Source organism: Hippoglossus stenolepis, chromosome 15 (assembly GCF_022539355.2).
Source record: "Hippoglossus stenolepis isolate QCI-W04-F060 chromosome 15, HSTE1.2, whole genome shotgun sequence".
NCBI classification, from domain to species: domain Eukaryota; kingdom Metazoa; phylum Chordata; class Actinopteri; order Pleuronectiformes; family Pleuronectidae; genus Hippoglossus; species Hippoglossus stenolepis.
This window is the reverse complement of record NC_061497.1, coordinates 8,208,101-8,230,124: the sequence shown is the minus strand read 5'-3', so window position 1 is coordinate 8,230,124 and position 22,024 is coordinate 8,208,101. Positions and strand designations below refer to the sequence as shown.

At 43.4% G+C, this 22,024-nt stretch overlaps 1 protein-coding gene across 3 annotated transcripts in view; it reads right to left on the bottom strand.

Annotated features, from left to right (window-relative positions):
- LOC118122680 (roundabout homolog 2) overlaps positions 1–22,024 on the bottom strand; it is a 91,644-nt gene that overhangs the window by 2,546 nt on the left and 67,074 nt on the right. For 2 of the 3 annotated variants that reach the window (XM_035179556.2, XM_047343682.1), the window contains 13 exons: positions 20,826–21,057; positions 14,120–14,244; positions 13,852–14,023; positions 12,239–12,415; positions 10,987–11,013; positions 10,786–10,825; positions 8,207–8,334; positions 7,278–7,550; positions 6,278–6,440; positions 5,287–5,544; positions 3,489–3,700; positions 677–838; positions 299–556 (listed from right to left, as the gene is read on the bottom strand). In XM_035179556.2, coding sequence (XP_035035447.2) covers positions 299–556; positions 677–838; positions 3,489–3,700; positions 5,287–5,544; positions 6,278–6,440; positions 7,278–7,550; positions 8,207–8,334; positions 10,786–10,825; positions 10,987–11,013; positions 12,239–12,415; positions 13,852–14,023; positions 14,120–14,244; positions 20,826–21,057 — 2,227 coding nt within the window. The remainder of the gene's footprint in view (positions 1–298; positions 557–676; positions 839–3,488; positions 3,701–5,286; positions 5,545–6,277; positions 6,441–7,277; positions 7,551–8,206; positions 8,335–10,785; positions 10,826–10,986; positions 11,014–12,238; positions 12,416–13,851; positions 14,024–14,119; positions 14,245–20,825; positions 21,058–22,024) is intronic. The other variant, XM_035179557.2, reaches the window with a different exon arrangement.

Sequence of the window (22,024 nt, the reverse complement as noted above, 5' to 3'; positions counted from 1 at the left end):
CTTCAAAAAAGAAGTGACAGCCCCAAATTACAGACAAGTGAAGTTTCACTCTGAATTATGTTTTTGAAGCAGAAAAAAATGACAGCTTTATTGAGTTTTATTATCTGGTGTATAATTTTAACAACACGGCTTCTGTGTTATGTTTTCTCAGTTAGAGGTTAAAAGTGTTAAAATCAAACGATTGGAGAATGGAAAAGTAAAATTGTAAATAAAGGGTCAACTAAATCTGCAGGTTATTTGCATGGGGCTCTATCCATTTTGTGCACACAGATACGTCCTCATGAGGATAGATACTCACAGTGTTCCCTCCTCTCTGTGCTGTTTGTGGGAGGATGCCCGTTGTGGGAGGGATCTGTGCCAGGTCTCTTGTGGGAACCCCTACTCAGGGTGGCCCTGTTGGATGTTGTCGTGCCGCTCCAGGAAGCCATATGCTGCCGCTCCAGCGTCGACACGGTCACCATGCACTCCTCAGAGGGGTCTGAGCCTGCAGCTGCCCACGAGCTGTGCATGCGGGAGCCCACGCTGTGCAGGGACTTGATGGCCGGTGTGTGGGCTGCTGGAGTGGATGGTAGACAAGCACATTTGGCAGAGGATGTAAATGAGGCATCATGATACCTCTCCTCCTTGTTGGATTCTCTGACAAATTGTGGCTGAAAGTGTGAAAGACTCAACTCACCGTCCGCGTTGGCGTCTCTTCTTCTGGACAGAGTCCCGACCTTGTCTGTCTGGGGTTTGAGGCCAGTCAGCGGTGCCCTCTTGTGGCCAAGGCTATGCGTGCCCTGTGCGCCGTGGTCGGCTGTGCCAGAGCCGTCTGAGCGACACAGCTGGGGGGGTTTACCTACAATGAGCAGGAGTGAGAGGGAGAGTTAGTGAATAAAGATAAATAAAGATTTGGCTAAGCATCGACCTGGGTAAGTATTTGGCTCTAACACACACACACACAAACACGTGGGATGGAGCCAGGAACTGAAGTGAGAAGTGGAATTTCAGAGCTGCATGTCAGACAGATGTGTCAGATGCAGAAAACGACAATAAAACACAACAAACCAAATTAATAATTAAATCGAAATGTGAATGCTTGAAAAATTATGTAAAAACTATTCACACAGTTTCCTGTGAAAAGGAACAACTACAACTTCTCTATAAGCTACATGGTTAGTAAATACTGGAAGGCTTTATTAACCATTTTAATTTGATGCAGCAATGTAAGCAACTAGAGCGATAAAGATCTATCTATCTATCTATCTATCTATCTATCTATCTATCTATCTTGAGAACCATTCATCTTATCAGCTGTATTGTTGAGGGCCCAAGAAAGTGCAGTTCAATATTAAGAAACTTCGAATGAACATGAGACCAGCGCTCTGTAGCGGCAGCGGCTGGGTCACAAGAAGCTTTGGTGTCGATCAGCGGATCAACGTTCTGCTGCAGGTCTTTAGTTGCTGCCGGTCACTTTAACAGATTCAGAAAGAAAAGCTGCAACCAGCATCACCACGGACCAAGCAAACAGCCCAATTCCAAACAGGCAGGTTTAGAACAGACACTGCACTAGTGCTTATTAAAACCAGACACCAGACATCACTGAAAGATGCATGAACAAACATGCCATTTAAAGCAATAAGCCACAGCTACAATATGGCACCCCCTGCGGAAATACTGCCAGCACGTTGGCTTTGTTCACGTTGTGATTCACTGATACGACGACTTACGAAAAGTGACAGCTAAATATGAGCTGAAAAAAAATGTTTGCATTGCTAATGTTTGTAAATATATTTAGTCACGCTGACCTGTTTTTCTCCCTGCAGCGGGTTATTCAAAGTGTAGAAAACACACATATTCTCAACGCATAAGTCAATCCCTTAACCTGTCAAACAGTGGAGTCTAAAAATGGTGCAGCTGCGTCCCTGTGGGAGGAGCTTTGAAGTTTGACAGGGCCCTATTTATAAATGCATCAAATCTTAAACGTTAGACATGTGACTTTTAAGTACAGTTGTCGAAAGATTATACGTTATGGTTTTCGGTGTTTGTGTAAGAATGGCTTGAAGTAACTTTGAACAGACTGAAGGAGAGGGAAAAGGGTGACGACCATGATTTACATTAGGATATCTGAATAATTTGAATTTGTGAGATGATAAAAAACTCTTTCACTTGACGGCAGCTTTGATTGCCAATCACCGTCCCTGCTGGCAGAGCTTCTATGTAGGCTAATAACCAAAAGTACAACCACTAGTGTGTGTGTGTGCATGCATGTGTGTAAATTGGCTGTTGTCTGCCTTGGTCTTTTTGATAATGCAGCGTGCCCATAGGTGATAGTTCAGCCAAGCAACAGACTGCACAGTGATTTCTGCCTCAGTGGCCCAAACCCTATTGGCAGACCAAACATTTATATTGGACAAAACTGCAAAGACCTGGATTATGTTAAAATATGTAATTTTGTATACTCAGTGCCAGTGTTTTGAAAATGGGATGGGGGTGGACAAGAGTAAAATGTTGCTCAGGCCCAAGACATGTCCATTAGGAGAGCCCTACTGCAAAGTCAGAAGCGATGCCAAATTCAAAGCACACAAAGAAACAATACAAAGACTAATACAACAATGGAAAATGTGCTGCAAATACAAAAGAGCAAACCTGCTGCAGGGAGCCAAAACAAATACATTAATGGCAAACTCGCTTCAAATAGAAAAATCAATTCAAAACCACAAATGCATGCAACAGAGAGAGAAAAAAAAAAAGCTGCAAATTCAGTCAAGAAAACAGAAGTTCTGCCGGCCTCTGGGGGGAGCGCTAAGTGGAACAGCTTGAGCTTCGACCCGAGAGACGGAGACCGGGACTGCGGTCGAAAAAATAAAAAATCACCCAAACCCAACCACTTTTCCTTGACCTAGATGGAAAACATCAAAAGGAAAGGACAACCGCTGTGCCAACAAAATCCGACTGCACCTCCACTGGGCGTTTTTCCTATTTTTAATCCAATTTTCTTCCTAACACGTGGAAGATAAGTTCCGTTAAAAAACTCTATGCAGTACAATTATAATTCAAAAGAGAATCACATCTAGTTAGAGAGCGAGGATGTATTCAGGTTTTACATAGACCGCATACAACCATCAGTTACTCATAGCAACAAGTAAACAAACAAGATACAAAATCAGGAAATGAGAAAATAGTATTCAGACAGAAATACACACAGTTCCCTTCATAGTAAAACAACATTGAACATCGATTCTTAATAAATGTGCTCTATTACTGAAATAGTTTTTTTGGCATATATTTCTAATGTGTTTAAAGATGCCCATGTGTGGTTGACATTATTATTCATCCGTCTGCAGCTGCACTGGAAAACATTTCCTCAGATTTACCGCAGTGGAAACCATGAGATGATGAGTTCCGTTAGTTGTGGCGCCTGACGTCTTACCGTCGCTGACCTGCTGCTCTACTTATTCAACAGCGACGGCTTCAGTGAAATGAGTTTCACTGTGTGTCAAACGTACCTGAGCCCTCAAGGTTTTCCACGCTGTGACCGGGAATGTATTCAAAGCCGCCACACAGATTCTTCGACACCACCGCGTATCGCTCGTCATCCTCCTCGTCCTCGTCTTCCTCGGAGAGGAGAGTGGCTCCCAAATCGGAGCCCAGGGTGCTGGACATGAAGTCGATCGGAGGGATGGGGGTCTTGGACACGTTTGGAGTGCTCTTCATGTGCCTAATTAATTGTCGGGAAACACTGTGTATTAATGACCAAAATAAATGTTGGACGGAGGGATGATAATGACAGAAAATACTGAAAAAAAACACATGGAAGCTTAATGGCTGCGTAGTGAGAAAGGCAGAGATGCGACGTGCCGATACGGTAAACGCCTGATGTGGTTTCACTGATTACTTTCTCAGCACTGGTGTGTGATGTGCGAGCACAATGGAGTTGTAATTGGACTGGATAAAGGATATCTGGATGGGCAGGGCTGTCACCAACATGCCTGTTATCTCCTCCACAGCTGTCCTCCATGATGGCTCACATCCCGCCATAGAGGAGCATGCATGCATAATTACCGGCTCTATTTACTGATGTCAGAACAGCATGTTAGACTAAACCCAGTCATTACCCTCCAACACATGTCGCCGCCGACTTGTCAAGATTCCCCCATGCTCCATCACAGGTATAATCAATGGAGGGGCTGTTTTTATCGGCCGCAGGAAACATGCGCCGCGGGTTCCAGCTGACACGTGTAAATACCAGCGTTAAAACACGTTCACACACTGGAGATGGATATGCAAAACCCAAACTATTGACAGAATAAAATTAATCTGAGGAGCGATGCACACCCTGCACAAGCGCAGCTAATAATCAAGCAATGCTAACTTTTTTTCATTATAATAATGCAATTTGAAATCTAGCATGGCAGAGCCCATACCTCCGCTAAGGCCCAACAGGCCCCTTATGAAAACACATTTAGATTTACTCGATCCAGATTTTCATTTGGATCTGAACTGCATTGCACACACTCATAAATATCAGTTCCCTAAATATATGTGATCAAGATCCTTCAAGGAAAATGTTTAAAGCGCCCTATTTCACAATGTTGAAGAAAGAGAAAAATAAATCTTGGATCCGTCCCCTGATTCTGAGCTGCACCAAAATTGCATTGGGTGTTTCCTGCATTCCTCCATCAAGTTTCATTCTAATTTGTTCATTCTAATGAGTTTTTGAGTAATCCTACTAACTAACGAACAAACAAAAGCTGATGAAAACATATCCTCTTGGCGGAGTAAATGACATCATCACCTTCTATACTGTATGATGGCAAATGATTGGTTCATCTAAAAAAGATGTAGATCATTGTACAATATTGATATATTATTTATCTAAATACATTTGTCAATCTACAGTATATGTATATTAGCATTAGGTTGTGTCTATATTCTTAAAGGATGCAGAGATACATGTTTGATTGTACGCATTTTGTGACTTCTTCATGATGTCATTATCATATAACATCATATGATGGGGAATCATTTGCTGATCAATAGAAGTTTACATCGTCTTTTATTGGCAAATTATTGTGAAAAATTTGATTTTCTGTCCATGTTTTTTGTACGTTGACCTTTGACTGATCAGCCCTAAAAGTTAATCATGTAATTGGGTAATTAACCAAATCACAGGTATGTTTTCTTCTGTGGAAAGCAGACATATTTGAAAAAAAAACATGTGCACAGAATGATAAATACAAACAAAAAAAAACACAAACACACAAATGAATGAAGACAGTCTCAATAGCTTCACCACATCCTCACCACGCCTGCTTGGCCACCTCGTACTGGTAAGCTCTGGTCAGCTCGTCCAGGTGGGCCTGTAGGATGGATTGCATCTCGTCGTGGTGGGCAGAGCTGAGAGAGGAGGACGAGGGCTGGCTGAAGGAAGATGCAGCTGGAGATGAAGATCGTCCTCTCAGCGGAGGAGTGGGACCTCTCTCCTCCTCTACCTCGTTGTCCAGACTCTGGTGGTGGTAGGTCTGGACCGACATGGGTGGGGCCCAGCTGTTGCTGTCATATCTGGGATGTGGACAAAGAGAAAGGAACAGGAAATATGTAAGGATTTTATTCCAGAAAAAAAATTCCCATTCTCATCTACTAATTCCAGAAATCTCTGTCTGTCTGTTTGTGGCTCACATATCTCGAGAACAGTTTATCTTAGTGGCTTCACACTTGGCACTTGTGTCGAATTCCTCTTAAGCTATTTGTCTTCAAAGTAATAGCACAATTACAGAGCTTTTATTTTGAAAAGTTGTGGAATTGGTTCTTGATCCTTGAGGGGTTCCAGGGGATCCCGGTCAATTATTTCCACGATAGTTTCATCCATAAGTAACATACTGACTTAATGTAAGACTATTTTGATCCTGCATTTCACACACTTCCTGAAACCAGACCTCTTGTCAAATGGGGGTCTGTGGTCTAGTTTGTGTCGGTTAAGGGGACCCTTAGAACAGGCACTGCACTAGTTGATCAAAATGTTTGTGAAATGTTTATTTTTGCCCTCATTTGCAAGTTAAATCTTTACACCAGCTGAACACAAACCTATTTTATTAGGGACAACACACAGCTCGAGGTTTATTCAAACACTGTGTGAATGGTGTGAAGCTCTCTCATGAAACCAACACACACTCTGGCCACAGGTGCAGGATATTGTGACCTCTGTGTTTGTATGTGTTTCTTCTGTCCAATTGTATATATATATATATTTTTTTTTCTTGGGTTCAGAGATTGATGAGATATGAGAGTATCTTACCCTCCTCCGTGGTTTTCCTCGGGGTAGCGGTCAAGGTCGACCTCGGTACCAGGAAGCGGGTGCATGGGTGGTTGAGGCAGGGGCATGTTAGCCCAACATGTCCCATTTGATTTAGCGGTCTTTGTTCCACCCTTCACCTTCTTTTTCTTCCCACCCTTTGCACCTGAGGGTGGGTAGAGAGGGAAGGAGGGTTAGCTGTCTCCGCACAACACTGAGAAATCCCTCTACACTCTACCCACAGATACTATTCCACACTGACTTCATGCACACAAACACACACACACAAACCCCCGCTGACTGACTTAAAAAGCTCTCCTCTATCTTCTTCTGCTATCCTAACTTTTTCAAACCTGTCTCCTGCCCAACGTTCGTTATTTTTTTCCTTCGCTGACAGCACATTAGGACTTTTTCTAAATCTACCACGTTAACTTGTGTCTATGCAGCCTCACCACTTGCTCCACTTCATCTCTGGAAAGCCTGACATTTAGCTGAGCACGCAGCGTATTGTGCAAAACTACAAAAAGACAAACAGACAAAAAACTAAAATCCCCTCTTGGCTTCGCTAAGTGTCGACACGTTGCACAAACAACTCAGAACACTGAGGGATTTTTTTTTCTTTTCCGCCACCACTAATCAAGTTAACCCAAAGAAATGCGTCATGATTGTGTGACATTTCTGGGCTAGATACGCTCCCAGGGTGGAATTGTGATGAAGACAGAAGAGTAATTAAGAGCATTATCCTAAGGGTCCGTTAACAGCAAATATGTAAATATAATATGTAAATAAAATCCTTTGCATTCTGCTCTTTCTCTGGTATACTTTGCCAGCTGCCTTGTAGTAATTTCAGTGGAAAAAAATTTAATAAAGGTTGTTTCGGAACAGAAATGTTGCTTTTGCTGTGCGTTCAAGCAAGGCTGCAGTCCTCTGAGATTGAAGACGCATAAAAAGCAAAAACACAGAAACAAAAGTCTCTGTTGTGCACATTTCTCATTATTCGTACCGCTGCCAGGGTGTCGGTCGGTCAGCGAGTAGCCCAGGTTTGCCATCTCCTGGTGGGCCTGGAGAGAAGCCTTCCAGCGGGGATCTGGCCTGTCCACCGCCAGCTCGTGGAAGCTGTTGGACTGCAGTATCTGAGTGGTGGCATAGGGGGTGGGCTGCGTGCCTCGTGCTGGGCTGCTGTAGCCGCCCTTCCCCATGAAGTCAATGCTGCTGTAGATGGCACCATCAGACAGCATGGTGCCGGTCTTCTCCACCGCTGCGGACGGTAACACATCTGAGACAAAAAGGCGGAGAGCGAGAGAGAGAGAGGAAAAAGGGATCATGGAGAGACGGCGTTGATTTGAAGTTAACGATCTTTAAGGTCATTAACGCTCCCCGCTGCCGTGGCACTCCGTATTAGTTAGATACAGGTCTCAAATGGACTTGATATAAATGAAAGTGATTATCTACCGCCATAATTAGCATGCAACACGCTGTTGGAGCCCAGCGGAGTGCTCGCGAGAGGGACACTCAAACAGCGCTAACCTTCAGCTCTACTAGCCTGCGCACATGGAGCCTGCAGCTCACCGGGATTCCAATGAGCTTAGAGAGAATACAAATCTATGAATAAATAAAACGAAAACATACACCTGAACCATCAACCTCATGCTACTTTAAAAAAAATGCAGAATGGCAGGGCATGAGAAAGAACGACAGGCAAGAAATATATGCAAACACCACAAATTTAAGCCAAAGATCATCCTTGTCAGATCAAATTAGTAAAGCGTGGCCCTCAAAGGCTCTTTTAATTTGTGTGCGTGTGTTTGTTTGTGTGCATGCTTGCTTATGTGTGACGTCCTGTCACTGCTCTTCCCGAAGGCTGAATGTCAAAACTGTCCGACCAGGCATTGCTAAAGCTGCGTCCTCCCGTGTCTGTTTATGGCGTCTTACCTCCTCTGCCAAAGTTGTTGCCGCCCTTCGGACTTCCTAAGCCGCGGTTGGCCGGGAGGCTCGTGGAGGGCCAGGAGTCGGCCAACCAGGGGAGGCCTTGGTCACCCGCTTTCAGCAGCCCCGGACGGCTGAGAGAGGATGTTTGCAAAGACACGAGACGGCGGAGGAGAGAGAGAGAGAGATAGAGAGAGACATTGTTAAATATCCTGTCTGCACCGTGACTGCATTGCTCATTTTCTTCCTGCTGCATCAACAACAAATTGATGCGAAAACTCATTCAGCATATTCTCGCCTGTGGAGCAGCCCGGCGCGCACGGGCAACAATAAACAACACACAGACATAAAATGGCAAGTCTATAAATCAGACTTCTGCCCGCCCTCGACTCCAGCACCCCTTAACTCTCCCCGGAGAAACCAGGCAGGCCTAAATACACACTAAATCCACTTTAGAGCCTCAGCACAACAGAAATTTACATTTTAAATTGAGAATCATGGACAGCCTCTGGCAGATCGGCTACACTGGCGCCCCGTCGCCATGGCAACAGAGACAGCAAAAGCCCATTAGCTGGTTTGGGAAAGCTACCGTGTCATTTTGTCTTAGTGAAATACAGCAGTCATGAAAACAGGCTTTGACTCCAAGGTAGGGAAGTTGCGGGCAGCCATTCAGGGAGAAACAGACGACAATTTACAACTAACATTGTATCAGCTGCTATAATAAAATGGCTAAAACCCCTCACATGCTTCATGCATCCGGTTTGCATATGTTTGCTTAATGTGCAGCTACACAGTGCGTTTTCCACAGAGCCTGATTTGCCAAGTGCCAGGGGAATTGTTCACAGCTGACTTGGTGATGGCTCAAAGGTGTTCAAACAATTATGTCAATAATTTCCCCCTTTAAAACACACACGCATATACATACATTTGCATACGTTTACTCAGGAGCACATGCTGAGAGCAATAACACACATGTGCATATTCAGTGCGCATAAAAAAAGAGGCAAGAAAGTGTTTATTTTTAGTGCCATCATTTGCAACATTTGCTCTGTCTCCGGGCTTATCTGTTTGTTTAGGTGTGCCAAACGGGAAAGAGGGAATGGGGGGGGGGGGGAAAGAGGACCTTAATTCTTTCACTTTCTGCAAGGCAAGTTCATCTTTTCCTACTTTGGTGTTTCGCTACATGTTGATATTGTGGGTGAGTACAGGGGTGTCACAGTGCACCACGATACGGATTGTGCAGTACTGTCATCGCTGTGATAAATCAACAGCCTCACTATAAAAATAAAGCATTTTATTTTATTTAAATGCTCAGTTTGGGCTACAGTATGACTTGTAGCAAGGTGGAGCAAGTCGTCCCCTAACCAGAGGGTCGGCGGTTCGATCCCCGTCTTCACCATTCCATTATGAATGGGTGGGAATGGGTGAATGGCAAAACTATATTGTGAAGCACAATATAAATACTGATTATTTTTATCAGCCTATCTTCATGCGAGGGGCCGTGGTAAAAAAGGGAGCAGCCAAACAGATCAATTAAAGCGTGTTGAGGACGCGTCAATAGCCCCTTAAGCTTTAAGAGATGAGGGGAGTGTGGGAACCAGACGGGGACACAGAGGCAGCCACGGGAGAGGAAACACTTGTTACCACCCAAAAAAGGAAATAATAAATCAAGTCGTTTGTGCAGGCAACGTGACAGAACCCGACCCGAACACGAATATCATTTTTATCATTTTGGTCCAAATTCTGGCTGGGTCCTGATGTGCTCGGTTCGGGTATCCACACTCTACTCAGCAAGCTTTGTCGAGGTGTCATGGAAACAAAAGAAAAACTGTTCTAACATTTAAAAAACATCATGTCTGTGAAAATGAGGTGGCAACCCACATGCTGGTTTGAGCCTGGCTGCGGGTCAACCAGCGCCAGTGGAGCACTCCCCCCAAAAAACACCAAATTCATTCCGGGGCATTGTTTACCGCTGCCATGCCATATACGACAACACTAGTGGGAGATGGGAGATACTAGGAGACAGGACTGGGTTCTCCTCTGAACACCGGGAGAGTGAAAAATACCGTGATATTAATTCCAGCCCATATCGCCCACCGCAGCTTGATGTTCAGTGAACACAAAAGTACAGTCCGCTTCACTGTGGGCATTTAAATGTGGATTCTTGAAGGCTCCGAGCTGAGCCTCAAGGTCCAACAACCAGCGCTCTGTATGCCGAGCTTTTTAAACAGCACATTCATCACCTCTCCCCTCCCCCTCCCACGACCTCTCACTCTGCCAGCCACCTCGAATAAACCGAGTCGGAGCCCGTGAATAAAACAGCAGCCACCTGCGTTAATTTGGTAGCACTCACGTCAAAAGGAGTGATTAATGATTTCATCAAGTGCATATCACACACCGATATGAGGAAGCCGGAGGGGGGTTTACTGGAACATCGAGTCAAAGCCAAATGATCAGGTAAAGAAGTCTTCATCTCAGCTCCTACAGAGACTGTGAGCTCTGCACTGTGGCAATAACATGTCAGTGGGGAACTTGCTACCAGCTGTAGCGTCTCTTAGATTTTATCAGTGAAATTAAAATCTCACCTTCCGTTTCTGATCAGGCCTCTGTCTCTTTGGAAAGTAACTTGTAGAGAGAAGAGGGAGGACAAAAATAGAGTTTCAATCATAAAAATCTACAAAACCAACATCTACTTGAATGAATGATACATTACTGTTGTCAGAATGTGGGCAGCTACTGTAGTTACTGTGGTGTTTTACACTATAATGCACAATGTAGAGACGTACCTGCACGGGTGAAGGTGAAGGACTGAACTGCAAATACAAAAGACAGGAGAACGTTTTCATTAGAGCCCAAACTATATGGATTTTCAGCCGATGGTGATATTGAGGGGTAAAAAATGTTCTAAACAAAAAATGTCCAATATATGTGCCGATATGTACATTTGAAAAAATGCTTCCTTCGATGTCGTTATCAAACCATTAAGACAAAGAAATGTAATTGAGTCTTGATATTTTATATTTCAAGCTGTTAAAAACAAAAAGAATGTAAGAAAAATAAACCTATATTTTTTCAGAATTGCTTATTCAGTAAAATGGACCTTTTTATATTGGTGCATATCGGCAAACATAACCATAGCCATATCTGCCGATTTATATTGCTCGTATAAAAGAAAAGAAGGTGAATAATAAAACTGAATGTAATAAGGTGTGGAAATCCTTGCATGTCCTTTTGTTTTTGCTTGTTTGTTCATATATATATATCTCTTGATGTCAGCACTGGTCAGCTTTTGATGAAATGGGTGGAAATGCATCAAACCAGTGATTTGAGCATTTTTCTGAATTACATTGATCGCCCTGAGGGGTTAAAGTTCAAATGAAGGTGACACCTTTGACCCCTATTTGCTATGGGGCATCTTCATCATCATCATTTCTATATTAACTTCCTTGGAAATAAAAAAAAAGAGAGAAAAAAAATCTCAAATGGAAATGGAATGTTTTGGAATTAAACTCCTCAGTTTGTTTTGAGAGAGGGGATCAGAGAAGCAGTCGTGTAAATCCCCATTGAATTAGGAAATCACAGCTCCCGCTCCCCAAGTCACAACAATGAAAAGCTCCAACACACATTAGGATAATGGCACACAGCTATATGCTTGACTCGTGGCGGGATGAAGGAGTATTTCATACCTGAAACCTGGACACACCTCATGTGAATGTGCAAACATCACCAGCCATGGTCTGATAATAGGAGGGGATGTTAAATTACTTATCTGGCGTGAACATATTAGAGTGTTGAGGTGCGGTGCTGATGGAACCCAGCACGACTGATGCACATCAGTGCACAGTGAATTAAAATAAATAGGGCCTATTTCCATCTGGGCTGAATATCCTTCCTTTGTTCTGCATTTTAGCTCAGATGGAGTCGCACGTGCGACGACTTCAGCTTCCACTGGAGAAGCTGAGAGCGAGAGTCCGACTGTCCTTTGAGAGCCTGTGTTGATGCAGAACCATGTAAATTGATTTTTTTTTGTCTTTTTACCTGCATAGTTGCTGAGTCCCTTCCTCTTTTTTCTCCTCCAGTACAGCCAGGCACTGAAGCCCATGAGGACAATCCAGCAGGCGCCTCCCAAACCGGCGATGAAGGCCGGCTGCTTCACGACGTCCGAGATGCTATTGTTGCCCTCAGATCCTGTCATCACGTCCCTCAGCTCTGCACCTGGGGGCACCACACACACACACACACACACACACACACACACGCACAGGAAAGAAACAAACAAACAGTGAAATGTTGCTTTTACTGCACTTCAATGAACACATGATTGTATTTTGGTCATTGCTGTGCATGAAAATCAATTGGGATTTTAAAAAAAAGAGAAAAGAAAAACACAGAGAGCCCGTTTTTCCTACAAGGCATTTCTCATATCCTGAAAAAAATATGAAATAAATGAAACTAAAATCAATTGGTGTTGGCGCTGTGATACACTGTCCAGGCTGCACATGGCCCCTCACCCAGTGTCACCTGGGACCGGCTCCAGCCCCCCCCCCTCCAGCAACATTCAATGGATAAGTGGTACAGATAATGGAAGATAAAATAAAATAAAATTGGTGCTGGCCCTGCGATATGCTAGCATGTCCTGCCTCTCCTGCCAATGTCGTCTGGGAGTGGCTCCAGATCCCCCATCCTCACTCAAATGGATGGAAAATAAAATAAAACAATTGGAAGGAGGACAATGAAAACAAACAAACAAAAGAGACACCATACATAATATTTGTCTAGCTGTATATATTGATATTGATTGATTTTTTTTATCATATGAGCAAATGATCAATTTTCAAAATATACAAACAATAAAAGAAAATCAATACTGTATATCAACCCACATGGACCACAGTAACAGGCAAAAGATGAGACCATGAATAAATGGAAAAACACACACGCACACATACATAGAAGAAAAAAACCTGCATCAGTGCATCCAATATGTCGGCAGAGTTAATCAATTCAGCGGTGCACTTATCAACTTGAGCTGCAAGACACGAGATTGACAGAGCAGCTCTGACAGAGTTTGATTTTCTGTTGCGGCTACTGTGCTGTGAAATTAGATTCACAGTCTCCAGCAGGAACCCCCCATCATTAAGCCTCAGTCCACATGTCTGTGTTTCCCTTTCTGTGCGCGTTAAGGGTGTTATTATATATCAGTCAAAAGTCACCGATGAAGAGCATCTGGCCTGGGCTCCCATATTGATTCAGTGAGCTTATACACTCCGCGCATCCTTTAGCTGTTTGATAAGATGTGATAGGCTGATAAGCTCCCTACGAAAACACTGTATACTTTGTTAGCACCAGCTGCCCACATATTGAACAGGATTATTGATATGGCTAACAGTACTTGGCACTGTGTTACCAGACTGCTACACTTAATGAACTGCTATTGATTTCTCGGCAGACGTCGGCGTTGTAAAGCGCAATCTTCTTTCTTCAAGTGCGATAAATTGATAAATCAGTTTTCCAGACCCCCAGTGATGGAGACCCAGGTCCCGGCATTATGAGGTGCTTTCATTTGACTCCAGTTTCAGTGTGTGTGTGTGTGTGTGTGTGTGTGTGTGTGTGTGTGTGTGTGTGTGTGTGTGTGTGTGTGTGTGGATTACCCAAGATGATGAGCTGCGGTTTGCTCTTGACCCCCACCCCAGCGCTGGTGCCTGCAGCCATCTCCACGCGGTACTGCACACCGGTCTGCAGACCCCCGACAACCACTGAACGGATGGTCGCGTCCACAGACTTATTGACATGGAATCGCGTTTCGTTGGCCAAACACCAGATCTGACAGAGACAAACACGCCAGATGGAATACATTGTAAGGTGGAATATACAGTGCATTAATAACAGTTTGGTGCGAGTGCATGAGTTTGAATCTACCTTGTACTCCTGGATGATGCCGTTCTGCTCGTCGGAGGGCGGAGGGTCCCACGACACGCTGATGGACGTGCTGTTATGGCTTCCTACTGTCAGCACTGTCACTTGCTGCGGAGGCGCGCTGGGTGCTGATGGGTGAAAGTGGTGAAAAATATTAAAGAATCTGTCTCACCCCAATATTAAGTGGAATCCGTCTCACCCACTACTTCAATTCATATTCATACAGTGAGCCACACATACAAAAAGGTGCTTTCTAAGCCAGTGTGACAGATGGCTGGCAGAGCACTCTCAATTTCATATCTTAATGGTAAGATGTTTTTTTTTTTTTTGCTGCATAACTGCAATGCACTGGCACCATCATGATACTGAATTTAAAATAGCTTTATATTACTGACATTCCTGGATTATACATATCAAGCATTCAGGTCCAAATAGAGCTTTACTAATTGTTTAAATGATAACCGTTCCAAGCAGAGCAGGAAGTTTAGATATGAGTGGAATTGCCTCTGCCGGGCCCAGTATCTAACATCACTTCCATAATGGATTACCACCATTACAAGCACATGCCTCCAAAGTAGCGTTATTCAATTTTGCATATCTTGATGATGTGAAAATCTCCATGTCCCATAATGAGGGTTTTGACATGGTTTGTCGACAGAAACGCGGAGCTGTGCCTCACGGTGCCAAATCGAAACCCTTCTCTAATGGGTCATTTTTAAAAACGGGCCCGATAACCTGCGCGGACAGAGATTTAAAGCGACTGCGGGCAACAGGAGGCGGACGCCATGTCTGTGCAACTGAGCAAATCATCCTCTCGCGGACCGGGAGGACTGCGAAACCGCTCTGGGCACAGAGTACCTCATGATTCCCATTAAAAACTATCATTATGCTCAGACTGAGTGAATGCAATAAGTACTCGGAATCCAGTTAAGTAAAAAAATAATAAGGCTATCTGCGGCGGATCCGTGTCAGCAGTGAGATCAACAGCAGCAGAATGCAGAAAAGCCAGAGCAGGTGGGTCGGGGCGGTTGTCGTGTTTGCCACCTGGCCAGAGAGGAACATGGATAGCAGGACTTAAATTCTCCAGATGGACCTGGTGCTGTGAAAATGGCTGGTGAGAAATGCAATAAACATGTGCACAGTGCCTCACACAGGCAATGTGCACGGTGCACGTATAGGGGGATATGATCTAATAAAGCCAGGAGTGTAATAACGAGAGTCTGTGCCCGTCCTGAGACTGACATCTGGATAGCTTCCAACATCTGGCTCAGTTAACTTGTAAAGTTATAGATTTTTTTTGGAGTTGGAAAGATGAGACAAGCCCCCGAAAATGATTTCACTTCAAAGAGAGGCTCTATGCAGACGCCGCATGTCAGCAAAATATCTGACAGCCTTGAAATACAAAGGAATTTATTCAGCCGCGTGAGATGCAGTTTATTTTTATTACATTTAACAAATTGACTCAACCTAGTTTGAGGGTGGCTATATTCAGCTACTTAGACTGTATCGACTTTCTGAAGCAATTACTGTTAAACCGAGTGTCACAGATCTACTGTCTCAATACAGTGAGGATTCTCAAGCTCCAAAAGCTAAATCGGTAATATAATGACAGGCCGGCCCAATTTAAAACTAAAGAAAACTTCGGATACGTAGGATATATTCATATTGAATTCAACCATAGATCATGGATACATCACAGACACAAATGAAGCTTAGTTGAAACATGCAGGTGGGCTGTATTAGAAGGAAGCCAACTTTTATGAGTTATTTTGAGAGCCTCGGGCTGCATCCACATTACTTTTTGTTTGAAAACGCATCGAGTCGGCCTGGCGTCCACATAACTCAAGGATTCTGGAGCCGTTAAAACAGAGAAGTTTCAAAATGAGGTTTGGAAATGATGACTTAGACCCTCGCAGCCGCTTGGTGATTGGAGCCTTCACCGATTTGTCAGGCTCCTATCACATGACCCCCAACCTGAATAAAACAGCTGGCAATGGCCTCGACTGCCAGTGTAGAAGGCAATAAAATACAAGTGTTGCTAACCCTAACAGCTGTTGTGTAGTTATTCTGTATTTTACTTTTATACACCTCCTTACATAGGAGACAACCTATTGTTCGAGCAGTCTGCAACGGTCTTGTTTACTCCAGCCCACAACGCTCATGTGGACAGAGATTGTTCAAGTTTCAAAGAAAACATTGTAGTATTGCTGTAGCCTCAGAAAAGCAATGTTTTGTCTGCAGTTCATCATTAATTAAATCAACTGAAGGAGAAAACCAATCTGATCCAGCAAAACTTATCATTTGTCAGCTGCTAAATCCAGATGTTGGACTTTTGCAGTGGCACATGGATGCAGATTAATAGCTGGAAATTAAAAAAAATGTTGAGTAGTACACACTACACATCTGGACAGTCACCAAAGTCCCTGGGTTTTGGCCAAAAGCTCTCAATCGAGAAGGTTTTTGTTTTTATATAAAAGCATATTTACAAAATACAGTGAGAACACACCATCACTACACTAGTGGGAGTTTTTTTCTCTTCTATTGCTAGGCAGTAATACTCTATTCCGTGATCTTCTCAAATGTTCAAATGCTCCATCGTTCTGAATAATGCTCATTGCTGCAGTTCAGCAAAAAAAAATGTTAAAGGGCAAGAGTGTTGCATTACAATTAGATCCTCCTATGCTTTCTGCTTCATATAATTCCAGGGTGCCAGCAGTGAGCATAGAATAGTAGCAGCTGCTGCACAGTGTGGGTGTAAATGAATAGAAGGAATAATAATAAAATGAGGGAAATTGGGAGAGTTGCAGAACGTCTGCACAGTAGCAGCTAAAATATACTTTTAGTTTGACATAATTTTGATGTAAACAACAAAGAGGATGTTTAATTTATAACTACATGTTGTATGCATGTTTGTTTAGCTGATGTTCGTGCACCATCAAGCCACTAAGCCCCAGCTTTCAAACCGTCACGTCCGTGCTGATGCTCCCATGCAGCAAAGTGATGGAGCTTACAGTCAAACGTATACGTCAGGAGAAGTCAGAGAGCACAAAGTGCAGCTCTGTAATTTCCGTATATGTATGAAGAACAATCCCCTCGGATGAATAATGGCTGCAGCACCAGTAATGACTCAGGACTGCATAAACAACAAACGGTCACAGTGGCGGAGAAAAAGGTCAAAGAGGTCATAACGTGACTAATACTGATAGTAAGGCTGATGAACGCAGTAGATAGAGAGCAATTTAAAGTAATTAATGCCCCCGATGGCGGAGGGAACGTTTGGGTTTTTACTCACAGCTATGGTGCAATTAAACAAAAGGCACTTAAGCTGCCTAATGTCCTGATATAGAGGATATAAAGTGATAAACACAACCTGTTATGCAAATGGCTGGAACAATTAAGCTAATTAATTCAGGAATTAGCAAACATTTCTATGTCAACATACCTGTCCCCATATAGCACAGGTTAATCTGGGAGGATCAGGGAGCTCTGTTCCGCACTGGAAGGCCTCGTCTTGTTATTAAAGCCTTCGTCTCATAATATCAGTCCATTGTCATCCTCACAGCTAAACCTGCCTGAGACTATGTGAAACGGTTACCAGTTTACCAGACGGTTCGTTCTACCGATTTATTTGTTAATTATTCTAATTACCTTGGTGATTTGGTTGATACTGTAACAGCATGAGAGCAGCAAGTGCCCTGGCTACAGCTAGCAAATCTAGTAAGTGCATTTGATTTGCTTATTTAAGGTTATGCTCATTTAAACCTGCATTACGGTCATTTTTCTTAGCTTCTTTCCTACTTTGACACTTAAAGATGGTGCATTATGGTGCAATATTATATTTTTTATTCTTTCGCAAGCAAAATCCCTTTCTCATTGTTTGTAAATGTTGCAGATTTGATACAGAGGTATATGGTGCTGGAGTATGTTTTTTCATTGATAGTAAATATATAATTTAAACATAAAACTTTAGTTTGTGTATCAGTACCTTTGACCATCAACACAGCAACACTAATTCTAATGCAAATTGTTATGTTTCCTATTGAGCTGTGCAGTTTACACATTGTTAATTATATATTTAAGTAGGAATAATTACACAGCATTATTGTTGCACCTGCATAATTAAGTTTACTCTTCATTTGAACAGGTCATTGGTTCAGTTTCATTCATAGAACTTTAATCAGTATTTACTTTATGTATTTTCACGTGTAACATTTAAGTTGCTGCTGCATGTCCCCTTGCCAAGGAGTTAATTGGTTCCTACCTGTTTTACATAGGATGAGTGTAACAGGGTGGAGTGGAGAAACGTGGGAGGCCTGTTGTGAATCCAGATGTTTATGAACTCCTGTGTCGAGTTGATGTTTATTAAATAAGAAGTTTTAAAGTGAAGTGGTAGTTTGGTTATTACCCAGAGCCCAGAGGAGACTGGAGAGTTTCATCTCTACCTGCGACTTCAGCACTAAACACGTTAACTTCTTTGCAGCAGCAGTGCAGGATGGAAAGCCTGAGCACCCTATTGCCGACTGTGATGACGCTGACGTCATGGCGCCAACTGCCTCCGGCCACATTGCTCACAACACAAAACTCATCGAAGGGTTTCAAGGATCATTAATCTTGATACACATTTCCCCCCCTGTATGCAGTGAGAAACATCAGCTGTTCTGACCTCTGAGACCCCCGAGATGCCCCCTGCAAGGGTTTCACAAAGGCAATGGCACATTCCCAATCTACCTTTGATGGATAGCAACTGTTTTTTCTCATGATTCTGCAGAGCTGCACATTTCCAGACTTAAATTTTTCGTGTCCCGCGATGCCTCGTTTCCAGAAGCACAAGTAGACACAGCGTCGGCAAAAAACCTCCAGTGGCATTTTAATTGGACTCCAGTGTGGTGAGTTGCTCTTTCTTCACCAACTGCATCCCCTGATCAAAACCTCTTCCACTGTGATCCCCTCATCATCAGACTTAAATGCTGTGGGTAGTTTTCTTTTACACTCAAGTCTCTCCTCAGGACTAACTCGGAGTACAAGCCATATACCACACAGTCAAACTAATGGCGCACTTCCATGAAGAGGCCCCCCCCCTCTGACCATCCAGCAGGCACAACACAACTTTTGTAAAATTGAGCATAAAAGTTCATTTTGACCTCGGGGGGATTGAAGTTTGACGAGAAAATCCCATCCCAAGGGCCACTCCTTCACTCTTACCCACAGAAGTGGATGGAGCTGATGCAGGATCCGTTGCCATGAGAGCTCAATAGCTGTTTAGCTGGATGACAATCAATAGCACTCTGAGGACTTCTGGGTAAGGAGGTGGTACTTCCACAAAAAGGTAGTAAGTGGACCTTCAGTTGGGATTGCATAACGACTATTTCAAAGTTCAAGATCACATTATAACAATCAATCAATGGATAATGTGTACGAATTCTGCAGGTGAAATTATAACAGCAACCTATAGCTGGTAAGTCAACAAATGCATGCCAGTGATGGTGATAAGCAAAATGTAACTGTTGATAAAGACCATGTGCTTGAAAGCTCCAGAAAAAGCCACTGAATGGGACTTGGTTTGGGATTGTGTTTTTGGTGATAGCTGATTTTCTTTAGCTCATTTCTATTTTAAGGTGTTTTATAAATATTAGCCACATTGTTCATTGACTATTTGTTTAGTTCTTGTCAAGATTATGCCATAAAAGGGATTGATGTTGACTGAGTTTGGAGTTGGCTGGGAGTTCGATGTGTTGACACAAATGATAATGGATCAAAGCCTAAGTTAACTACATTTGCCAAGGAGCTTATATTTTCACCCCTTACTGTTGTTTGTTTGTTTATTGGTTGTTTTTTCATTTGTCAGCAGGATGACGTGAAAAAAAACACTGAACAGATAATGACTAAACCTGGGACAGGGGCCAAGAATGAACCAATTCACCCAATTTGTGGGTGAAGTCGGTGCATTTGTACATTGCTTTGATTAACATTACAAAATAGGGCATTCTTTGAAATTTTCACAGATTTCCAAAGGAATATTTCATGGATCTTGATTAAAATACATATTGATATGATATTGATGCATGTGTTTGGTGCAAATCCAAATAAAAATCTAGGGTATTGATAAATGTGGTTTCATAAGGGAACTGTTGCGCCTTGGGGGAGTTATTCACTCTAATAGTTAATCAAATTATACTGCACATGGTACATTACATTAATTAAACGGTTAACCTAAGAAATATCTCAAGAGGTGTTAACACCAACAGAGTTTATTGGTGATGAGATTGTGTGTGCGTTAGTGAGGATGAGGGGTCGTATCACAGAGGTCTGGTTGGTGTGACACTGAGTCGTGGCAGCAGGGGTCCACCGAGGAGCAGAGAGAGCGAGAGTTGATCTGTTTCTACTCCCCCACCCCCACCTCGGCTGCCCACCAACCCCTCCGAGGCCTGGGCTTGTCACGAACCCCCACTGCGCTGTCTGGGAGACCTGTTTTCACACACAGGGGACATGGCACTGCAGCAGCGTGCGTGGGTGGGTGTACTTGAAATGCCATTATCCATTAATTTCTCGCAGTGAAGCCATTACCAACAGCAGCTAAATAAAAAAAAAAAAGGAGGCACGATCATTTACACCAGAGCTTCCGCTCACGCATTAGTGACTAAACCTTACATTTCTCGCAACACGGAAGTCGGCAGACAAATTGATTTTGTCTGCGAATCTGTCCGCTTACCTTCCTCCATGGTGCGCGCTGTCATGGATTCACTGTCTGCACCCTGGAACTCGTTGAAGTACGGCCGCACTTTAATCTCATAGACGATGCCCTTCTTCAGGCCGGGGAGAGTTATGTCTCTCTCCGAGGCAACCTTCAGGTCCTGTATCTGCCACGGCCCTGGGGAGGGCAGCCCTGACGTTTGCCGGTAAAGAACCCGGTAGCCTTGGATAAACTGGGATGGATTCTCCACCTTGAGAGGAGAAGAGGAGAAGGGAAGAGAGTGGGGGGGGATGAAGACATTGTGTGCGGTAACGATGTGGGAGGTGTCATACATCTGTGTGGAAACTGCTGTGGAGCCGTGGATCAACATTCAGTTTGTGCCCTCTGTCAGCGACAATGCACGCTCGGTTAATTACGCGCTGCAATTAGCAGCCGAGAAGCAGGAAACCATAAGACGACGGTAGCAGGGTGTTCGCCACAGCTGAGCAGTGTCTCCCGAGCCACAGACCCTCAGTCAAAATAGTCTGAATTTTATTTTTTCATTTTTGCCTGTCCATTTGAAGGGACGAGTAAAATATGTAACAGACACAACTCATAGTAATGGCTTGTTAACAGGGACAGAAGCAAGAAAAAGCTTTTACAAGTGATATAAAGCAGCTGTTTATCATCGGAGCAGTCAAAATATATTATATCTTTTCTCCATCCTCTCTGCATGCCCCTCTCTCCCTCCCTCTCTCTCTCTGTTGTCCGCATGTCATTAACTAAATGATTTGGGCATCTAAAGGACTTATAAACACAGGAAGCAGCTCCACCCACATTTTTGATCCCCAGTGACACTTGAAATAAAATTTATGGTCGAGACCATGAATCAAAATGAATTACCCTCCACCAGCGCTCATTTCACTTTCCCATTGTCTTAGAGGACGGCTGCACAGTAAATCAACAACCACAGTTTATGTTGCCTCTGCGGCCCCTCCCAATTCCATGTAGCAAAACCTTGCAGTGATGTTCCACTCTTCTAAATCACACCAGTCTTAATTATTATCAATTTGTTTAAAAAAACCATTAACAGGAGGAGTAGCCTGTAGACACTGAGATAGAATCAGGCTCGAGTTTGGCACCATGCATTTAATGAAGATAATGGTTAACACCTTTTTGACAACCTTGGCCAAGGAGTGTTTGTTTGTTAGATAGCAGGGTTATGCAAAAAAACAACA